The 23,436-nt window shown below is 49.0% G+C and overlaps 1 protein-coding gene across 7 annotated transcripts in view; it reads left to right on the top strand.

Annotated features, from left to right (window-relative positions):
- Nucleotides 1–1,665: 1,665 nt before the first annotated feature.
- ATP11B (ATPase phospholipid transporting 11B (putative)) overlaps nt 1,666–23,436 on the top strand; it is a 269,426-nt gene continuing 247,655 nt past the window's right edge. For all 7 annotated transcript variants that reach the window (XM_075340573.1, XM_075340576.1, XM_075340572.1 and 4 more), the window contains exon 1: nt 1,666–1,862. In XM_075340573.1, coding sequence (XP_075196688.1) covers nt 1,812–1,862 — 51 coding nt within the window. In that variant the 5' untranslated portion in view covers nt 1,666–1,811. The remainder of the gene's footprint in view (nt 1,863–23,436) is intronic.

Below are 23,436 nucleotides of genomic sequence, written 5' to 3'. Positions count from 1 at the left end.
CCTGCTGGGGGTAAAGTTGGTGAGGGCACCATGCTGGGGGTAAAGTTGGTGAGGACACCATGCTAGGGGTGAGGCTGGTGAGGGCACCATGTTGGGGGTAAAGTTGGTGAGGGCACCATGCTAGGGGTGAAGCTGGTGAGGGCACCATGTTGGGAGGTAAAGTTGGTGAGGGCACCATGCTAGGGATGAAGCTGGTGAAGGCACCATGTTGGGGGTAAAGTTGGTGAGGGCACTATGCTAGGGTTGAAGTTGGTGAGGGCACCATGCTAGGGGTAAAGTTGGTGAGGGCACCATGCTGGGGGTGAAGTTGGTGAGGGCACCATGCTAGGGGTGAAGTTGGTGAGGGCACCATGCTAGGGGTGAAGTTGGTGAGGGCACCATGCTAGGGGTGAAGTTGGTGAGGACGCCAAGTTTGTAGGGAAGTTGGTGAGGGCACTATGCTAGGGGTGAAGTTGGTGAGGGCACCATGCTAGGAGTAAAGTTGGTGAGGGCACCATGCTGGGGGTGAAGTTGGTGAGGGCACCATGCTAGGGGTGAAGTTGGTGAGGGCACCATGCTAGGGGTGAAGTTGGTGAGGACGCCATGCTTGCAGGGAAGTTGGTGAGGGCACTATGCTAGGGGTGAAGTTGGTGAGGGCACCATGCTAGGGGTAAAGTTGGTGAGGGCACCATGCTGGGGGTGAAGTTGGTGAGGGCACCATGCTGGGGGTGAAGTTGGTGAGGGCACCATGCTAGGGGTGAAGTTGGTGAGGGCACCATGTTGGGGGTAAAGTTGGTGAGGGCACCATGCTAGGGGTGAAGCTGGTGAGGGCACCATGTTGGGGGTAAAGTTGGTGAGGGCACCATGCTGGGGGTGAAGTTGGTGAGAGCACCATGTTGGGGGTAAAGTTGGTGAGGGCACCATGCTAGGGGTGAAGCTGGTGAGGACACCATGTTGGGGGTAAAGTTGGTGAGGGCACCATGCTAGGGGTGAAGCTGGTGAGGGCACCATGTTGGGGGTAAAGATGGTGAGGGCACCATGCTGGGGGTGAAGTTGGTGAGAGCACCATGTTGGGGGTAAAGTTGGTGAGGGCACCATGCTAGGGGTGAAGCTGGTGAGGACACCATGTTGGGGGTAAAGTTGGTGAGGGCACCATGCTAGGGGTGAAGTTGGTGAGGGCACCATGCTAGGGGTGAAGTTGGTGAGGGCACCATGCTGGGGGTGAAGTTGGTGAGGGCACCATGTTGGGGGGTGAAGTTGGTGAGGGCACCATGCTGGGGGTGAAGTTGGTGAGGGCACCATGTTGGGGGTGAAGTTGGTGAGGGCACCATGCTGGGGGTATAGTTGGTGAGGGCACCATGTTGGTAAAGTTGGTGAGGGCACCATGCTGGGGGTAAAGTTGGTGAGGGCACCATGCTGGGGGTGAGGCACATACGAAGTTACCCGCTCACACGGCTCCGATATGAGAGCCTTTATTTCGGGCACAGGCTGCAGTGAGATGCTGCGGAGCCGGCGGCTGCATATAGGACGTGTCCGGGGTAGCTTCTGCTCGCTGGGGTGACAGCACATTGCACAGTGTCCGCCATGTGACCGCAGCAGCTCCGGGTTCCCGTCTCACATGACGCCCGGTGGTGACGCTGCAGTCAGAGGGCGGGATCCTCCTCGGCTTCACCCTCCTGTGCGCGTCCCCGGCGTCCAATGCTCATGTCGTGAACGCGCACCGCGGAGGGAGCCACTGACGGGGTCGGTCTCACAGCGGGGGAGTCGCTGCCAAACTCTACGTCTTTCCCCGCTCGGCCATGCTGGCGCGGTGATACTGGCGCCGCTCGGCGATGGATTCCTGGCGGGACTGCTTTCTTGTGCGCTGGCTCTGGCAGCAGTTGGTACGTATCCTCCTGTCCCGCCGGCAGCGGCGCAGGGATCCCGGGCAGCCCTCCAGGACAGTGCGGGGATCGGTGTAGGCCTCAATCTCAGTCTGGGAGAAGAACTTTGTTGTCTGTGGACTGATAGTTGTGCTGCTGAGGACGAGGTGAGGGAGGCGCACAAATGGCGGCCAGGAAATCCTCCAAAGGTGCAGTTACACAACTTTGTGTGCAGCACTTCATGTAGTGAGGACTCATCCCTGTCATACACCTCCGCCTCAGAGTGAGGAGGCCTGGTGGCCAGGGGGTGCACTGTATACTGACAGGAGGCCTGGTGGTCAGGGGGTGCACTGTATACTGACAGGAGGCCTGGTGGCCAGGGGGTGCACTGTACACTGACAGGAGGCCTGGTGGCCAGGGGGTGCACTGTACACTGACAGGAGGCCTGGTGGCCAGGGGGTGCACTGTACACTGACAGGAGGCCTGGTGGCCAGGGGGTGCACTGTACACTGACAGGAGGCCTGGTGGCCAGGGGGTGCACTGTATACTGACAGGAGGCCTGGTGGCCAGGGGGTGCACTGTATACTGACAGGAGGCCTGGTGGTCAGGGGGTGCACTGTATACTGACAGGAGGCCTGGTGGTCAGGGGTGCACTGTATACTGACAGGAGGCCTGGTGGCCAGGGGGTGCACTGTACACTGACAGGAGGCCTGGTGGCCAGGGGGTGCACTGTACACTGACAGGAGGCCTGGTGGCCAGGGGGTGCACTGTACACTGACAGGAGGCCTGGTGGCCAGGGGGTGCACTGTATACTGACAGGAGGCCTGGTGGCCAGGGGGTGCACTGTACACTGACAGGAGGCCTGGTGGCCAGGGGGTGCACTGTACACTGACAGGAGGCCTGGTGGTCAGGGGGTGCACTGTATACTGACAGGAGGCCTGGTGGCCAGGGGGTGCACTGTACACTGACAGGAGGCCTGGTGGTCAGGGGGTGCACTGTACACTGACAGGAGGCCTGGTGGCCAGGGGGTGCACTGTATACTGACAGGAGGCCTGGTGGTCAGGGGGTGCACTGTATACTGACAGGAGGCCTGGTGGCCAGGGGTGCACTGTATACTGACAGGAAGCCTGGTGGTCAGGGGGGTGCACTGTATACTGACAGGAGGCCTGGTGGCCAGGGGGTGCACTGTATACTGACAGGAGGCCTGGTGGTCAGGGGTGCACTGTATACTGACAGGAGGCCTGGTGGTCAGGGGTGCACTGTATACTGACAGGAGGCCTGGTGGCCAGGGGGTGCACTGTATACTGACAGGAGGCCTGGTGGCCAGGGGGTGCACTGTATACTGACAGGAGGCCTGGTGGTCAGGGGTGCACTGTATACTGACAGGAGGCCTGGTGGTCAGGGGTGCACTGTATACTGACAGGAGGCCTGGTGGCCAGGGGGTGCACTGTATACTGACAGGAGGCCTGGTGGCCAGGGGGTGCACTGTATACTGACAGGAGGCCTGGTGGTCAGGGGGTGCACTGTATACTGACAGGAGGCCTGGTGGCCAGGGGGTGCACTGTATACTGACAGGAGGCCTGGTGGCCAGGGGGTGCACTGTATACTGACAGGAGGCCTGGTGGCGCACTGTATACTGACAGGAGGCCTGGTGGTCAGGGGGGTACACTGTATACTGACAGGAGGCCTGGTGGTCAGGGGGTGCACTGTATACTGACAGGAGGCCTGGTGGTCAGGGGTTACACTGTATACTGACAGGAGGCCTGGTGGTCAGGGGGGTACACACTGTATACTGACAGGAGGCCTGGTGGTCAGGGGGGTACACACTGTATACTGACAGGAGGCCTGGTGGTCAGAGGGTGGACACTGTATACTGAACCCTTCATAAATACTGTATATTGCTGACACACGCACTGCACTACTGATATATACACTACTCTATGTTATATACCACATACTGTGCCACCTGTACCAGACACTACCGATATATACCTCATTATACACTGACCTCATATACTCTTTCTAAACTACTAATATAAATAATAACCATTTTATTTACTCTTCTCACAGAAATTAGGGGATATTTCAAAATGAATATGAACGGTAAAAAAAATAATTTTTTTTAATTAAACAAGAACATCAGAAAAGCAAACAATAAGTCAAAGACAGTTTGATTATGCAAATTAGATGAAAAACAACATTTGTGATGACGTGGAGATCAGTGCAACCACAAATGCTGCTGCCGGCCCACACCATGATTCCACCACCAACAAAGGAGACCCTTTCTCGCATGAAACGTGGATTCTCCCATGTTCCTTATTAACGCCAAATCAGTTCACGACTATTGGCGGCAGACTGAACCGTGACGCATCAGAAAAGAGGACCGCTGACCACTCCTCACAGGTCCAATGAGGATGGTCATCAGCCCACCTTTTACGGGTTCTACGATGTTCAGCAGATAAAGGATTGCATACCATTGGTCACCGGGTATGAAGTCCAATATGATGGAACCGATTTCGTATGGTCTGGGGGCATATCCGTCATCTAGTGGTAGCAAGAAACTGTCCCGCAGCTGTGTTGCATTGCTGCGCCTCTTCCTTCTTGCTAAGGCTAAGTTCACATTTCCGTTGTTTTGTATCAGTCACACGCGTCGCTTGACGCATGTGACTGATGCGCTGTTCAACGCTGTACAACGGATGACAAAGAACAGAATTCTTTGTCGGATTCCGTTGTGTGCGGGGGGCGGAGTTCGGGGGGGGGAGCCGAGCGGGGCCGTGGCACTGAGGACGTCAGTGCCGCAAGGACTGCAGGACAGGTGAGTGTGTATACACATGCTGAATGCGGGAGGGGGGCGGGGCCAGGTGCTGAGGATGTCAGTGGCAGTGCTGCGGTCTGCATGGCTGGGGACAGGTGAGTGTGTGTGTGTGCACATGTGGAGTGCTGGAGGGGGCGGAGACGAGCGGGGGCGGGGCCAGACGAGGGTGTCAGTGGCAGTGCTTGTCTGCATGGCTGGGGACAGGTATGTGTGTGTGTGTGTGTGTGTACACACGTGCGGAGTGCGGGAGGTGGCGGGGCTGAGCGGGGAAGTGTCGGCCTCCCTGCACACGTAACCAGACCAAATATCGGGTAGCAAAGCACCCGATGTTTACCTTGGTTACCCGATATTTACCTTGGTTACGGGCCTACACCGCTTAGCGCTGGCTCCTTGCACCGTAACCAGGGTAAATATCGGGTAACCAACCATAGCTGGTGACGTGTGCAGGGAGCCAGAGAGCATGCGCAGCGAAATCCGACGGATCGCGCTGCTCAAAAAACGTTACATTCTGCGTTCCTCCCGCCCGGCGGTCAGTCGTTCCACGACTGATCAGTCGGGCGGAGGCTGCAACGCAGCATCATCAGTCACAATCCGCTGCTCATACAAGTCTATGGGAGCAACGGAATCCGCTAAACGGATTCCGTTGTTTACAAGAGCAGCGGATTGTGACTGATACATTTTAGCGGAAATGTGAACTTAGCCTAATAAGGTCAAGTAGTGGTCACCTCTTCTGGTGTGGCAGATGGCCACCCTGCCCTCGTTTCCTTCGTACTGTGCCAATCTCTTGAAAGTGATTCCACAGTTTGCTAATCACGCTTTGGGATGTCCCAAGTGCCGTTGCCCCTTGTCGTATGTGCTTGACCAGCTTTAAGACGTCCGATGGCTCTCCAGGCTTCACATTCGGGCAAATCGTGTTGCAGGGCCATTGCAAGGGCTGGGAAATTGCAGGATGGGCACTTAGATACGCCACTACTTTCAGCCTTTCCTATAGTGCATCAACTGTCTTTGACTTGTGTTCTTATATAATAAAAAAAAGTTATTTTTCTCTTTTTTTCATATTCATTTTGAAATATCCCCTAATTTTTGTGAGCAGTAATCATAGCGCCAATATATTCCACAGCACTTTCCAATAAGCGGGGACATACCGTATACAGACAATAAAGTCAGCACAAAGTAAGGCATAGCTTTACAGTTACAAGAGGCGTGAGGGCCCTGCTCGCAAGCTTACAATCTGTAAGGAAATTGTGAGACGGGGGGGTGGGGAGGGGGCAGTGGGTAAAAAGTGCTTGTCCTGTATGGTCCAGCCATTATAATATATAGTGGTTTTCATATAAAACGGCATGAGATCTAATCAGCCAGGACCTGTCTAAATGCGTATATCACATGTTATCGGGAGTATGGAGGGTGTGAAGACCGATGAGTAAGAGGGACCTGATTCTGATTAATGTTAAGAGGAAGCGGGAGAGTTAGGTTATGGCGTTGAGGTGATCGGCCTGTCTATAGAGATGTGTTTTTAAAGCATACTTAAAAATGTGGGGACTAGGTATTAGTTTGATTGTCTGGGGTAGTGCAGGATGAGGGAAGTCTTGTAGACGAAGTTGCGAAGTTCGGATTATGAAGGATGTTAGTCTTAAATCAGTTGTAGCACGGGAGGGCATGTGTAGGGTGATAGACAGATGGTTGAGGAGATATAGGGTGGTGCATATACTGTATACTACACCTCATCTATACTTCTGATACATACATCTGATTTAATACTGATATATCACGTGCTGCACTTCACTATATTTGGATATACTGGATACTTTTATATACGGATACTGTATCATCATACCAGAGGCTACTGATATATACTGTATACTGCACCTTTTATAGTCCTTATATACTGACATACCATATACTTCAACCCTTATAGTGGTATAGTGCACCTCCTTATATACTCTATATAGTCTTGTATACCAGACTGTTCACTTCACGTTATTGACGTATACTCATATCAGTCACTTCTCATGATGTGAATTCACTCACCACCGGCCGTGCCCAAAAAATGGTGCCAGTTATCAGGAGCAGCTAAGATTCACCTGTATGGATGATAAAATGGCAGCAGAAGGCTTTATAGATGCAGCAATATCAGATTTGTGGTGAAACTGTGAGGAAAGACCGGCATTTGCATTGAGTGTAATTGTTATGGAATCTAATGAAACTTTGTCATGAAGTATGCTTGTTGGGACGACTTTACTAATACTTTGGAGCCGAGATGTGATTACAGTAACATGGACATTAGGCGTCCTGACTGCCCTATTCCGACAGGATGTCCCATAGACATTAATAGCACAGCTCAAGCGGGGGTTTTCTCGCACTGGAGTGCTGTTGGTCCCATACTCGCCCTCTGATGTTTTAACCTTTTTCGGCACCGCTCTGGTCCCACAGTGCCCTCTTGTGACAGCAACGTCTGACTGGACGTAAGTCAGAAGTTACATCACAAACTCCCAATAAAAGTCTATAAGAGCCAGAACAAGGCTCTCATAGACTTGTATTGAGTTGCGTCCTTTAGCACGCTTCATGAAACACTGGAGCTCCTGGCAGGTTACAAATTATAGGAGACCGACTGGAGCGACGCTGATAACAGTTGAACACACTGGAGGGTGAGTATAAGACAGAGTGCAGGGGTCTTTGAATAGAGGCACCATTCTAGCAGTGAAGTAAAAAAGAAACAAAACGGTGTCGGGTGCTTCAAAATATAGTTAGATGCATAATCGTTAGCGGTATAACTACAGAAACCCACTCCGATCTCAAGAATGGGGTCCCAAAGTCCGTGTATGAATGGAGCCTTTCATGTGCGACCACCAATAATATCAACAGTGACTGGTCACAAATGTTCATTAATGCTCTATTCACATGGGAGATTTTGGGACGCCCATCCTTAGGATTGGCAGCAGCCGGACCCTAGTGATAATACATTTATCGTCTATTCTGTTAATGGATGTTTGTGGGACACATCCTGTAAGGACTTGTTCACTACCTGGAGAACCGCTTTTTAAATAGTCCTCCTTGTAAAATAAAAAACAGACACCTCCTGCTGCGCTCTGTCGTCTTCCGCTTGTCCTACATTAGGCTGCTTTTACACATCCGGTTTTTGCAGTGCGGCACAATCTGGCTCAAAAACGTATGCAACGGATGCGGCGAAAAAACGGATCCGTTGCATAAGTTTTTCCATGCGGCCCGTCCAGTTTTTGACGGATGCGGCTTGATACTGAGCATGCGCAGTGCAAAGAACCGCATCCGGCGTCCACAGGCTTGCATTGTGAATTGCGCCGGATCCGGCGCGATGCGTTTTTTTTGCTGCACAAAAAAAGTGCCAGGCAACATTCCATCCGGCCGCCGCATGGGCTAAATATGCCGCATCCGGCAAAAAACGGACGCAACGCAAGGCCATGCGGCACAATACGGCGCTAATGCAAGCCTATGCGGGAAAAAACGCAACCGGCGGCAAAAAAAAAGGTTGCGTTTTTTTCTGCAGAGCGCCGTATTGTGCCGCACAGGAATAACCGGAGGTGTGAAAGCAGCCTTAGTCTGAGGAAAATGAGTGCAGCCCAATAGCTACTAACTGGGCACAAAGCCCATGTGGAATAGGAATGCCACGTGAACCTTGGAGACCTGTCGCCTGCTATGCTGCAATGGTGCCGATGGTGATTGTGTTTTTTTTTTTTTGTTTTTACCAGGATGAGTGCATCATTAAAAGGGGTTGTCTAGGTAGTGGGCAATCCCTTTAAGGGTCCCATCACATTTGCTGCAGTTTTGCCTCAGGTTTTTTAATGGTAATGTCAGGTTCACATGAACGGTGAAATGATCACTTTATTTCTGTCTCCTGTTAAATGTACAAGTAAAGATCACTCTGCATTTTTTTTTAATCTTGTCTGGACTGAACATATTCTTGTCTGAATCCGGCAATGTGAATTAGATTTCCTGCTGCCTGTAGATTGACAAGCGTAATAGTTCTGATTTGCAGCTTGCCAAGTTATTTATTTATTTTTTTTTCTTTTCGGAATTCATTCTGGAATTTCCATTTGTATTGAATATATTATAATTGCTGCATTTCTGCAAAAAATCCATGGCAAACAAAATCAATGCTAAAGCCCTCAAAGGCTAGCTCCACATAGAGCTGAACAACTATTTGAATACTCCTAATAATTTCAATGGAAAATCAACTTTGCTATTCATAATAGTGAGTTTTTTTGGGTTTGTCAGCATAAACCCCATTATTCTTAGGCCTCATTAAGACGTCTGTGATTCGTGTATGTATTCGATCCATGTTTTTCGGAGATGGCAGCATCGGGATGAGAGCAGCAGCAATGAAGCTGACTGAATCCAGCGATCTGGCCAGCTGCAATGCTAGCAAGTCCAACAGTAAAGATCTTGTAAGTGCTGTTTCTTACCTAGTATGCCTGCCGCTGCGATAGACTGCAGAGGTGTCAGTAACCTAGTCAACAAACAGTAAACTAAAAAATTAGAAATCACTCCGATTTTGAAAATGAAGGTTTTTCAGAAGAAATAAATAAGGCTAGTTTCACACTACGTCTTTTTAACATCCGCTGAAAACATTTTTTTAGCGGAAGTACGGATCCTGCTTTTACAGCAAATAACGTATGCAAACGCATATGTTATTTTGCAGGATCCTGCACTGGATGTTTAGGGGCGGGCATTGGAGTCATGTGATCGGGAGTGAGGGGAGCTAGACTGGGAGCCGGCTTCTGACAGCTGCAGACGCTGGTAACCAAGGTAAACATCGGCCTTGGATACCCGATATTTATCTTGGTTACGAGTGTCTGCAGCTGCTAGGAGCAGGGCTGCCTGCACGCGTAACCAACGTAAACATCGGGTAACTAAGAGAAGTGGTTACGCGATATTTACCTTGGTTACGAGTGTCCGCAGCTCTCAGGTGGGAGAGAGAGACAGGAGAGGAAGGGGGAAAGACAGAGATAGAGAGGGTGAGGGAGGGAGTAGAGAGAGAGACAGATCACGCGAGACTGGTTCTGGGCATGCTCAGTACTTTCTGGGCATGCTCAGTACAAAAGCAGGATCCTGTCTATCAGCACGCCAGCGTTCACCTGCGTTTGCGTGCAGTATAGTCAGGATCCAGCAATTTGCAGTATTTGGACGGAGCTCAAAAACGCTACAAGTAGCGTTTTTGAAACATGTTAAAAAACTGCAAGTCACTGGATCCTCACTATAACGCAGGCAAACGCAGGTGAACGGATGTTAACGCGAGTCCATTGCAAATGCATTGAAATGAAAACGCATTTGCACTGGATCCGCTTGTCCGCTAAAATAACGTTAAGGACGGATGTTAAAAGACGTAGTGTGAAACCAGCCTAAACGGCAAAGTTGCTAATTTTTACAAGCACTTTGCAGTTTTACCCATTAAAGGGAACCTGTCACCAGGTTTTTCCCATATAAGCTGCTGTCAGCACCAGTCAGCCTTTATATACAGCATTCTAGAATACTGTATATAAGAGCCCAGGCCTCTCTGTATAAAAAACAGCTTTTATTATAGTGACCTGCGAGGCGGTAAGCTCTGGTAGGTGTCGCTGGTCTCAGTCCGGCTCCTCTGTACCTTCCATCATGTCCTCCTCTGCTATGCTGAGGCCAGAACAAAATACTGGAATGCGCAGGCACGGGAAAAGGTCAAAGACCGCCCTCACATGCGCAATACAATACTTTGCGGTGCCCTCAGCAGGGCAGATCAGAGTGCTCGTGTATAGGAGCGCAATGGAGGCCTCTGTGTGGATGACGTAGGACACATCATCCACACGAAGCATAGAAGGAAGAGAGGCGGCGTCGGACTGAGACCAGTGACGCCCATGTCAGGTGTGAGGCTGGTTGGGCAGGGTATTTAATCATGTGTAAATTCTGCTGGGTTGGAGGTTATGGGGGGACTTGTCAGGTTCCCTTTAACCCCTTCACGACCGCGGGCAGTAAAATTACGTCCTATTTTAACGTGACTTAACGACCAGGGACGTAATTTTACGGCCTAAACTTCATTTGATTGCCGTGGCCATAGCAACGGCTTTCAAATGATGTCCCCTGCTGTTTCTTACAGCAGGGGACCTTTGCTTGACCCCAGGGGGGGTGGCATCGCCACCCCCCATAGGCGATCGATGTGATTGGCTGTTCAAATCTGAACCGCCAACCACATTGTTCGCACTAATTTCGGCAAAAATAATGCCCGAATTAGTGCGAGACTGTGAGATCCAGCTATGAGATGCCGTAGCAGCTACAGCAGATCATAGGTGGATCTCAAACATGTCGCCCCCAGCCCCTGCAGCACTGATTGGAGCGATCGTGCTATGACGCGCAATCGCTCCAATCAGTGTGCAGTGGGGCGGTCTGATCTGCGGGTGGCCGCCCTCCCCAGGCCTGTCCTGGTCTGGGGACCCTCCCCCAACATGTCTGCAGCGTAGAGTGGCTGGTACTTTTGGTACCACGCCACCGCTGCTGCCACCGCAGACGCCGCCTCTGCTGTCACCGCGCCTGCTCCAATGGTAAGTACTGCGCTCCGGCGATGGCCCCTGCGCGCTCCCGTGAAGGCCCCTGCCCGTGCCCCCCCCCGATCTGCCCCCCTACGCCCCGATCTGCCCCCCGGCATCCCGATTTGCTCCCCACGCGATCTGCCTGCCTCCTCTGTCATCTCTATTCTGCTTCCAAGGTTCCTTCCTTCTGCCTTTGCTTCTCCGCCCCCTCTGCTCTCCCTCTAACCCCCCCATCTGCCCCCCCCCTCTCCCCATCCTCTCACCCCCCTCTCCCCATCCTCTCCCCATCCTCTCCCCATCCTCTCCCCATCCTCTCCCCATCCTCTCCCCATCCTCTCCCCATCCTCTCCCCATCCTCTCCCCATCCTCTCCCCATCCTCTCCCCATCCTCTCCCCATCCCCGCGACGTCCTCTTACCTGCCTTCACGGGTCGTCCGAGGTCTTCACTGGCCCGATCACATCTGCCTCCATCGCTGGGTCCTTCTGCTGATCTGTCCAACGTCCTGCCTGCTGCTGGTGTAAAGCTGTCTATCTCACTGCCTTCTTGTTCCTCTGCAGCTCTTCTGGTCAGTGATCCTCTTGGTACTGTGAGTATAACTTTTTTTTTTTTCTTTCTTGTATCCTGTCCATTTTTACACTTCATCCGTCCGTGCGTCCCGCCGAGCGCTGATCAGGGATGCAGATAACGGATCTGCATCCGTGGTAAGTTTTTGGCGTGACTTTTTTCCGTATTTGCGACGCTTTTTGTATGGCATCCTTCCGTGCGTCCCGCCGAGCGCTGATCAGGGATGCACATAACGGATCTGCATCCCTGCTCAATTTTTGGCGTGACCTTTTTTTTTTCCGTATCCCCAGCGCTTTTTGTATCTCATCCGAATGTGCGTCCTGCAGCGGCCGATCAGTGCACCGCGTCTGTGCGTTTGAAAAGTTAAATGGCGTTCCTTCTCTTCTGAACCACACCATGTGCCCAAACAATTACTTTCCACCACATATGAGGTATCTACGTACTCAGGAAAAATTGCACAATATGTTTTATGGTACATTTTTTCCTGGTACCGTTGTAAAAAAAAAAAAGCTACCTGGTTGATACAAAAATTTTGTGATTAAAAAAAAAAAAAAATAATAATTTTCACGGTTCAACGTTATCAACTTCTGTGGAGCCCCTGAGGGTACAAGGGGCTCACCAAACATCTAGATAAATTCCTTGAGGGGTCTAGTTCCGAAATGGGGTAATTTGTGGGGGAGCTCCACTGTTTAGGCACCATAGGGGGTCTCCAAACGTGACATGGCGTCCACTAATGATTCCAACCAATTTTGCTGTCAAATGGCGCTCCTTCTCTTCTGAGCCCCGCCATGCGCCCAAACAATTACTTTCCACCACATATGAGGTATCTCCGTACTCAGGAGAAATTGCACAATACATTTTATGGTGCATTTTTTCCTGATACCCTTGTGGAAAAAAAAGCTACCTAGTTGAAGCAACCATTTTGTGGTAAAAATTTTTTTTTTCTTTTCACGGCTCAACGTTATAAACTTCTGTGAAGCCCCCAGGTGTTCAAAGTGCTCCCCAAACATCTAGAAAAAATATTTGAGGGCTCTAGTTTCCAAAATGGGGTCACTTGTGGGGGAGCTCCATTGTTTAGGCACCTCAGGGAGTCTTCAAACCCGACATGGTGTCCGCTAATGAGTGCAGCTAATTTTGCACTCAAAAATTCAAATGGCGCTCCTTGCCTTCCGAGCCTTGCCGTGTGTCCAAACATTTGATTTCCACCACATTTGAGGTATCTGCGTACTCAGGAGAAAATGCACAATACATTTTATGGTGCACTTTCTCTTTTCTCCCTTGTGAAAATGAAAATTTTATGGCTAAAGTAACATTTTTGTGTTTAAAAAGTAAAATTTTCATTTTTTCCTTCCACATTGCTTTGGTTCCTGTGAAGCACCTAAAGGGTTAATAAACTTTTTGGATGTGGTTTTGAGCAGAGTGAGGGGTGCAGTTTTTAGAATGGGGTCACTTTTGGGTATTTTCTGTCACCTCGGCCTCTGTCACTTCAAATGTGATGTGGTCCCTAAAAAAAAAATTATTTTGTAAATTTTGTTGGAAAAATGAGAAATCGCTGATGACCTTTGACCCCTTCTAACTTCCTAACGAAAAAAAAAATTGTTTTGAAAATTGCGCTGATGTAAAGTTGACAAGTGGGAAATGTTATTTAGTAACTATTTTGTGTGACATATCTCTCAGATTTATGGGCATACATTTTCAAAGTTTGAAAATTGTGAAATTTTCTAAATTTTTGCAAAATTTCCTAAATTTTCACAAATAAACGCAAAAATTATCGGTTTAAATTTACCACTGACATGAAGTACAATATGTCACGAAAAAACAATCTCAGAATCGCCAGGATCCGTTGAAGCGTTCCAGAGTTATAACCTGTCAAAGTGACACTGGTCAGAATTGCAAAAAATGGCCCGGTCATTAGGGTGTTTTAGTGGCCAGGGGTGAAGGGGTTAATGGCTAACAAATATAAAATGTTACAAAGCAAGCTTTCGAGTCTACTTAGATCTCTTCATCAGGCATGGTATAACGAAGAAGATACACAAATAAATACATAGACAGAGCAGAGGAAATAAACTGAGCTTAGAGAGTGAATCATTATTTAGCTTACGTTAATGGTGTGAAAGTTTATTCATACTTTGTTATACATTCCTGATGAAGAGACCTAAGAAAAGTGATGGGCAGACTCACATACCTGCGATCGGCGGGTCCAACTGGGTTAATAAAAAAACAAAAATGAAACCCGGTTTGGGCCTGGAAATGCTTCCGGACGCCAGTCCCCATATAAGTCTGTGGGGGACCAGAATCTGACACTTTAAAATGGTGGTAGAAGGGATAGGTGGATTGGAGATGGCGCGTTTTACTTCTCGCGCCTCTGCGCTGCTCTGACGCTACTTTTGGGGCCTCTCATTATCCTTCATACATATTTACTCATTCCCCACCCACCAGCAGTCTTTGTGTCTCTGGTTGCAATCAGACGCGCCTCCACCCAGTGTGACAGTGTTTCTGAGCGCAACCAATCACAGGCACTGTGTGTGTCTATTGCTGTTAAAATAAATAAAAAAAATTGATACCCAGCACAGATAAAGTCGCAGCCCTCAGCCGTATACTTATTGTGGTTTTGCATCAAAATAAGAGGAACCAGATGCAGCTTTTTTTAACAAAAAAAATTTAAATTTTTTAAAATAGCGTGCGGTCCCCCCAAACTTGTAATATCATTTTATTTTGTTTTTGTTAGCCATTAAAGGGAACCTGTCACCAGATACCATATGTCCCGTATAAACTGCAACCACCACAGTGATCCCTTACATACAGCATTCTAGAATACTGTATATAAGTACCAGGCCTCTCTGTAGAACATAAAAAAAATCATTTATGATACTCCCCTGCGGGGCATTCAGGTACGATGGGTGTCTCTGGTCTCAGTCCAGCACCTCCTCCCTGCTTGTGATCGCCGTCCTTTATCTTGCTTCATGTGGATGACGACTCCTGCGTCACACAGTCCTCCATTGCGCTCCGCCACACTCGTACTTCTCTCTGCCCTGCTGCATGCAGACCAAAGTACTGTAATCCGCAGGCGCAGAGAAAGGTCAAAGACCGCATGCGCATTACAGTACTTTGATCTGCCCGAAGCAGGGCAGAGAGAAGTGCGCAGAAGCACAAAGGAGGACATTGATGATGTAGGACACGTCATCCACACGGAACCGGGAAGGAGGACGGCGAAGAGAGGAGACGTCGGACTGAGACAAGCGACACCCATCGGACCAGACCACCCCATAGGTAAGTATAATACAAGCTGTTATTGTTTTTTTTTACAGATATTTAGATTTATACAGACTGGCTTGGGCTCTTATATACAGTATTCTATTAGGGCTCACTGGTGGTGGTTGCAGTTTATAGGGGACAAATCTGGTGACAGGTTCCCTCTGAAAGGTAGAACTACAAGATTATTTTGTTCCTCCCACTGAGAGCAATCAATCTTCTTTCCACTGGTTAACACAGTACCAAACATTTCTTTTATTTTGACTAAATGGTTTTTGTGATTATAGAATTTATTTTTACCTAAAATAACAAAAATTCTAATTCTGCTACACCTCACTCATTTTCTACCTCTCTATCCCCATCTGTTTGGATAGTGGTCGTGTTCTTGTTGTATGGACGGCTCCTGACCTTTGTGGCATAGTGCAGCTTTACATACAGCGAATGGAGCATATCGGGCTCAGTGTATTTCTGCATAGTTGGTAAATGTAATATTGGTTTCGGTGGCTTTTTTTTAATTATTATGAACCAATATGAATATTTTCTTTCAACTTCCTTACTTTAGTATAGCCTGTTTCACACTGTGTTGTAATTTTTAACTGCCTCATGTTTTTGTATTGCAAACCTAAAAAACTGATATATTTTAAAGCATGTATTACTGTTTTTATTTACATGTACCTTGCATCCATTTATTTTTCACATGACGTAGAGGGGTGGAGGTAGTGGGATATGAGATAAAACATGAGACAAAGGGTGATAATCTGGATTGAAACGTATTACATGTCACCTGTAATCTGCAATGGTTTTTTCACCCCCTTTTTTCAAAGGGTGAAAGGGTAGCAAACTTTATTTACATCCTATAAAAAACAATAAGTGGGCTATGTTCACATGTTGCGTTTTTGCAGAATTTTTTTATGCATTTTTTTTATGTAAATTAATAGCTGCTTTTTACAATATCAACAAAAGTGTGAGATGTCAGAAATCTCATGCACACGATTGCTTTTTTTTTCCCTGACTGAATTGGAAAGCTGTTGTCTTTTAGCATTTTCACCATAGAAAGCAATGAGGAAGTGCAAAAAACTTTGCAAATGGCACAATTATACGTTTTGTTTTTTTTTGCTGCATTTTTGGTGAATAAAACTACCGTATATACTCGAGTATAAGCCGACCCAAGTATAAGCCGAGGCCCTTAATTCTACAACAAGAAACAGAGAAACCATATTGACTTGAGTATAAGCCTACCTAGTGAGGGAAATGCATCAGTTACTGGGAAGTTTGAACAATAAAATTAGATCCCAATAAAATGTACTGTGCCCCATCCTTGCCCCCCTTGTAGTAATGTGCCCCGTCCTTCTCCCCCCCCCTCCCCTTATTGTGATGTGCCCATCGTTGTGCCTCTTCCTTGGGCCCTCTAGTAATGTGCCCTATAGTAAAGTCCTTCTACTGGCCTCCTTTTTGTCCTCTATTATGAAAAAAATATTCTCACCTCTCCTCCGTTCCTGCGGTGACCTCAGCTGCTCCTTGTAAACCCCTCAGTGATCGCGTCCTATGCACAGGGCTGCAGGATGCTGTCATGTCTTCACTGCAGTTGAATGCTTTACAGCGGCGGCGGTGCAGCAAAGCAATCAACTGTGGTAAAGCGGTGACAGCAGCGGTGGCCCCGTGTACAGGACGCTATCACGGTGGTGTCTATGCCTGCGGTCTGCAAGAGGCACCCCTTGATGATCAAGTCCCATGCATGGAGCCTCCGCTGCTGTCAGCGCTTTAAAGCAATTGAATGTTTTGCTGCACTGCTGCTGCCGTAAAGCCACGATGGCAGCCTGCAGCGGCGGCTCCATGCACGGGACGCGATCATCAAGGGGTGCCTCTTGCAGACCGTAGGCATAGCCCCTCCGTGAAATTGTCCAATACACAGGGCCACCGCTGCCGTCAGCGCTTTACAGCAGTTGATTGCTGCTGATTGTCAACTGCTGTAGACACATGATGGCAGACAACAGCATCGTTTATCGGACTCTATCACGGAGGAGTCTACAAGAAGCAGCTGAGGTCACCGCGAGAACAGAGGAAAGGTGAGAATATGAGAATAATTTTTTTTTGGGACCCTGACCCGAGTATTAGCCGAGGGGGGCATTTTCAGCTTAAACAAATGGGTTGAAAATCTCGGTTTATACTCTGGTATATACAATAACTTTATTAAACATGTTCTGCAATTAAATGCGACATATCCACATAAAAAACGCAAGTAATAACACAGCAAAAAAGCAGCAAAATTCAGCAATGCTTGCTTATTGTAAGCAGTCTCTTTACTGCCAAGAGAGCAGGTTTTGCCTACAGAAAAAAGCAGCAAAACATGTGAACACAGCCTTGAAGCGGATGTGTCTGCAGAGGTATGACAAGCAGATACCAATGTCATGTTTTCCAGATTATATTCTATGTAAATACAAATGTATCCTCTTAAATCCCTTTTTACAGTAAAAATGGATACATAAAATCATGGTATGAAATAGGACTAACATTAAAATGACCTCCGGTGACTGTTTTTTTTTTTTTTTTTTTTGGGGGGGTGGGGGGGGATGTGAAACATTCTACTAAAACACCACGTATATGTGTAACAATGCTGTGTGTGAAACAGCTTTGGGTGTTATGTTGTGTAGGACATGTCTTTAACCGGTGTTTAACCACGGAGGACGCTGTTTCTCCAAAACGGGGGAGCGTTATCACGTCCGTGGTTTCTTCCGACTAAAGTCTGTGGGCGGTATGGAGGTGATGAAAAGGAGTGCGCTTGTCTGTTTTCTCATCCGGAATTGACATCGGTGTAGAATGACCCACCCGCCCCCTAAATGTGCTGGATATCCTTTTTGTAGGTGTGCTGGCTCTGGGTACATTATTTGGAGCGTTGTCTAATCATTCTTTTACCATGAACCATACTGCTAATGTTGTTTAACACAAAGTGATCACAATACAAACTGGTAAAATTCAATCCATCAGCCTTGATCTTGGGGCCATGGCTGGTGGAAACAGACTTATTGTTCTCTGACATAAGACCTCCCTTGGTAGGCTCAAACTTTGTTGCATGTAAGAAATTCTCCATGTAAAAAATATGTCGCACTCCTAAACCTATTTTTTAGTTTATTGGAAGAAATTACATTGCTCTAGACAGATTATAATATTTGAATGATGTTCCTGTATCATTAACTAATATAAAGACTGACCAGTACATCCACTAGGTGTAAAGAGGTGGACACTGAAAATTCAGTTACAAAAAATATGCATAGCCGCACTCAGAAAAGCTAAACTATGTAAACATGATATACAGTATATGGCAATTTTGGCACTGCATTACTGCTATCGGAAAAAATGAGATACTTAGTTTACAAATTGGCCAATTCGTGTGAGCCCTCCAGCCAGAGCGTATTCATTCATTCATTTAGCTGGATCCAACCTGCCCATTACATGTAGGTTTTTTAACCCGGATAGAGGTGTATTCGGTTAGGGTCACGGCAAAAAGAGGTACGCTTTGTTGTCGGCTGTTGGGCTTACACAAATTGGCCAATTTGTAAACGAAGTATCTAATTTTTTCCAATAGCAGTAATGCAGTGCCAAAATTACCATATATATCATGTTTACATATTTTAGGTTTTCTGAGTGCCGCTGTGCATATTTTTTGTATCATTAAAGGGAACCTGTCAGGTCCCATCTGCATTCTAACGTAGTAGCAGGGTGATGTGTGGCCTAGTAACCCCTTCCTAACCATCCCTGTGTTGTAATAGTGTGTAATATGAATATATAAAAATATGTTTTATTACTTACATGCTCCCTATGTAAATGATCAGTGGCTCTAGTCCTCAGGGCGTTGCCTCTCGCCATGGGCGATTGCATGCTTTCCGTGGTATCATGCCCCTGTGGGCGTGATACCATGGATTTATGTGAGTGAAGTCACCATCGCACCTTGAGATCCTGCGCATGCGCGCTTACCATTCCCACAGCCTTCTTATCCGGGTGCTTGCTTCTTGTCTTCAGACTCCCTATGCGCATGGTCGGAGACTTCAGACCATGCTCAGAGTGCGTCTGAAGACTAGAAGCAAGCACCAGGATAACAAGCCTGTGGGAATGGCAAGCACGCATGCAATCTCAAGCCGGTGACGTCACTCATGTAAATCCATAGTATCACGCCTACACGGGTATGATACCACGGAAAGCATGCAAATGCCCACAGGTCAATGCGACGCCCATGGGGCTAGAGCCCCTGCTTATTTACATATGGAACACATCTATATATATAATTGCCTTATTCTGTCTGTCTGTCTGTCTGTCTGTCTGTCTGTCTGTCTGTCTGTCTGTCTGTCTGTCTGTCTGTCATGCTCCGAAATTGTGTCCTTACGGTGACACAAAGCTGATTGGCCGCTGGGCTCGCCATGGCCCCGCCCCCCCCCACGGATTGGCCTCTCGCCCCGGCTCTCTGCAGGCCCCGCCCCCCTCACGCAATGCACGCTCGCTCTGGCCCAACTGACACGGAGCCGCGACTCCCAGGTGAGTACACACACACATCAGATCACACTCACTCTCACACTCACTCTCACACACACCTCACACATCACAACATGCTGGGATATCGCTTGCTTCTACACCGGCTGCGTCAGGATCCCGGCAGCGCCAGACATAACCTTGCGATGCTGGGATCTTGACGGAGGCCGTGAAAGCTGGTAACCATTATACACATCGGGTAACTAAGGTCCCTTAGTTACCCAATGTGTATCATAGTTACCAGTGTACACCGGCTCACACTCACTCTCACACACACCTCACACACACATCACATCGCATCCACACATCAAGGTCCTGCAGCGGCGGAAAATACAGACACATAACAGCACACACACATAACAGCACACACATACACACACACAAATCAGATCACACTCACTCTCACACACATCACATCGCATCCACATACTCACAACATCCTGGGATATCGCTTGCTTCTCGGCGGCGGTACTGTGCTGTTAGCTTCCAGGACCTGCGGGAGGATCACATGGCCAGAAGCATGTGATACCTCCGGATGTTGTGAGTATAAGCGCGTATGTGCGATATCGTCAGTGTCTGTGTGTGTGAGTGGATGCGATCGGGTGTGTGTTAGTGGATGCGATCGGGTGTGTGTGAGTGGATGCGATCGGGTGTGTGTGAGTGGATGCGATCGGGTGTGTGAGTGTCGGCAGAGGAGCACGGCGTGCTGGAGGAGGCTGGGAGCAGAGAGGCTGATCATGGGGAAGGCTGGGAGGAGAGAGGCTGATGCTGGGGGAGGCTGGGAGGGGGAGGCTGGGACGAGGGAGGCTGATGCTGGTGGAGGCTGATGCTTGGGGAGGCTGATGCTGGGGGAGGCTGGAAGGAGAGAGGCTAATGCTGGTGGAGGCTAATGCTGGTGGAGGCTAATGCTGGTGGAGGCTGATGCTTGGGGAGGCTGATGCTGGGGGAGACTGGGAAGGGAAGGCTAATGCTGAGGGAGGCTGGGAGGAAGGAGGCTGGGAGGAGAGAGGCTGATCCTGGGGAAGGCTGGGAACGGGAGGCTGATGCTGAGGGAGGCTGGAAGGAGAGAGGCTGATGCTGGGGGAGGCTGGAAGGAGAGAGGCTAATGCTGGTGGAGGCTGATGCTTGGGGAGGCTGATGCTGGGGGAGACTGGGAGCGGAAGGCTGATGCTGAGGGAGGCTGGGAGGAAGGAGGCTGGGAGGAAGGAGGCTGGGAGGAGAGAGGCTGATCCTGGGGAAGGCTGGGAAGGGGAGGCTGATGCTGGGGGAGGCTGGAAGGAGAGAGGCTGATGCTGGTGGAGGCTGATGCATGGGGAGGCTGATGCTGGGGGAGACTGGGAGCGGAAGGCTGATGCTGAGGGAGGCTGGGAGGGGGAGGCTGGGAGGAGAGAGGCTGATCCTGGGGAAGGCTGGGAAGGGGAGGCTGATGCTGGGGGAGGCTGGAAGGAGAGAGGCTGATGCTGGTGGAGGCTGATGCATGGGGAGGCTGATGCTGGGGGAGACGGGGAGCGGAAGGCTGATGCTGAGGGAGGCTGGGAGGGGGAGGCTGGGAGGAAGGAGGCTGGGAGGAGAGAGGCTGATCCTGGGGAAGGCTGGGAAGGGGAGGCTGATGCTGAGGGAAGCTGGAAGGAGAGAGGCTGATGCTGGGGGAGGCTGGAAGGAGAGAGGCTGAGGCTGGGAGGAGAGAGGCTGATGCTGGGGAAGGCTGATGCTGAGGGAGGCGAAAGCTGATGCTGGGGAAGGCTGGGAGGACGGAGGCTGGGAGGAGAGAGGCTGATCCTGGGGAAGGCTGGGAGAGGGAGGCTGATGCTGGAGGAGGCTGGAAGGAGAGAGGCTGATGCTGGCGGAGGCTGATGCTGGGGGAGGCTGGAAGGAGACAGGCTGATGCTGGTGGAGGCTGATGCTTGGGGAGGCTGGGAGAGGGAGGCTGATGCTGAGGGAGGCTGGGAGGAGGGAGGCTGGGAGAGGTAGGCTGAGAGAAGAGAGGCTGATGCGCACACACACACACACACACACACACACACACGCGCACTGCACAACACACAACACACAACACACAACACACCACACACACACACACACACACGCGCACTGCACAACACACAACACACAACACACCACACACACACACACACACACACACACTGGGAACCACAAACAACTGCCCTACACAGACACCCACACACACAGACAACGCTGCACACACACAACACCCAACACACAAACACCGCGGCACACACAAATATACGCACATACCGCACAACACACACATTGCACAAAACATACCTCCCCCCAAAACACACCACACACACACAAACCGCGCAACACACACACACAACGCTACAGACACACAGCGCTCCACAAACAACGCAACACACGCAACACACATACAACACCGCTCTCACCCCCCGCCACACCCAGACAACACCCAGAACATGTACAGCGCCTACACAAACACTTGGTAACTACACACAACAACATCTCTCTCTCTCTATATATATATATATATATATATAACAAAAATCATACATGAACTACACAATACGTAAATTCTAGAATACCCGATGCGTAGAATCGGGCCACCTTCTAGTAAGTAATAAAACATTTTTTATACATTCATATTACACAATATTACAACACAGAGATGGGTAGGATGGTTTCTAGGCTACACATGACCCTGTTGGTAGGTTAGAACGCATATGGGACCTGACAGGTTCCCTTTATCACTATTAGTGTGGATCTATACCACACTAGTGGAAAGGGAGAAGCGTGTTCATACTTTCCAAAGTGCTCGCAATGCCTCTGCTGTGGCAGTTATGAAGGAGGGGGGAGGCTATGGGACACCGAGCTGATAGAGGCACTGACAGCATAAGGCCTAAGCCACACAGCATGAAAATCGGAGCGAGTGGAATGCGATAAAACATCTTCCACTCAGACCAATATTAACCTATGTGCCAGCACCCATGAGCGATTTATTTTCTCAGCCCTAATCGGACCGAGAAAACAATTGCAGTATGCTGCGACTGTAATGCGAGACTCTTTCTCTCGCACCCATTCAAGTCTATGTGGCGAGAGAAAAATCGCACTACACTCGCAGTACACCAGTGTACCGCAAGTGCAGGGCGAGGATGGCAAATCCCTCCCTCCCTCCCCTCCTCAGAGCTGGCCCGTCCCCCGCAGCTGAGGTCCGATCGCATGATCGGACCTCAGATGCAGGGACACTTGCATGACACTCGGCTCCTGCTGTGCTGCCAACGCGAGCCAAGTGTCATGCAAAGATCACATTAGTCCCCCGTGTGGCCCCGGCCTAATTGGCATCTTGATATGCCATTCCTGGGAGGTGAATGGATTATCTTGGTAAAGGAGAACACAGATTTAGACAAATTTGTGATCAATATTTGAGAGAGAAAAAAGGCCTTTTGTGTATATAGAAAAAATGTAAGATCTTTGCGTTCAGCTCATGAAAAATGGAGCAAAAACAAGTGTTGTGCTCATGTTTTAGTTCAGGTTATGTTAGAGTTGGAGCATCTTTAGATTACCTGGAGTCATTTCACGCTGTTTGGTAGTCAAGAAGTCTAAACAGGACAGTGATTACACGTTCAGTAAACCCCGCTCCCTGTGAAGTCGCATTGGGATCTGTTACAGTGCAGCTCTGGAGCTTGCTGCATTTGGTATCATGTCAAATGACTGGTGCAATTTTATTTTCCAATTGCTGTTTAAATGCTTGCTCTTTTCTATAATGTATTATTGAGAGAAAATAAAATGAGCTGTGCTAGAAAAAGGCACATCCCCCAAAAATGGATTTATAAATAAAAATTGATAATTCTAAGAAAAATACTATGAGATATACGGTACATTAGAGTAAGTTAAAAGCAATCAAAAGCCTGCACAAATCCATGTGCCCAGATGAAT

The sequence above is a fragment of the Anomaloglossus baeobatrachus genome, chromosome 3, assembly GCF_048569485.1.
Source record: "Anomaloglossus baeobatrachus isolate aAnoBae1 chromosome 3, aAnoBae1.hap1, whole genome shotgun sequence".
NCBI lineage: Eukaryota > Metazoa > Chordata > Amphibia > Anura > Aromobatidae > Anomaloglossus > Anomaloglossus baeobatrachus.
This window is presented reverse-complemented; position numbering and strand designations above follow the sequence as displayed.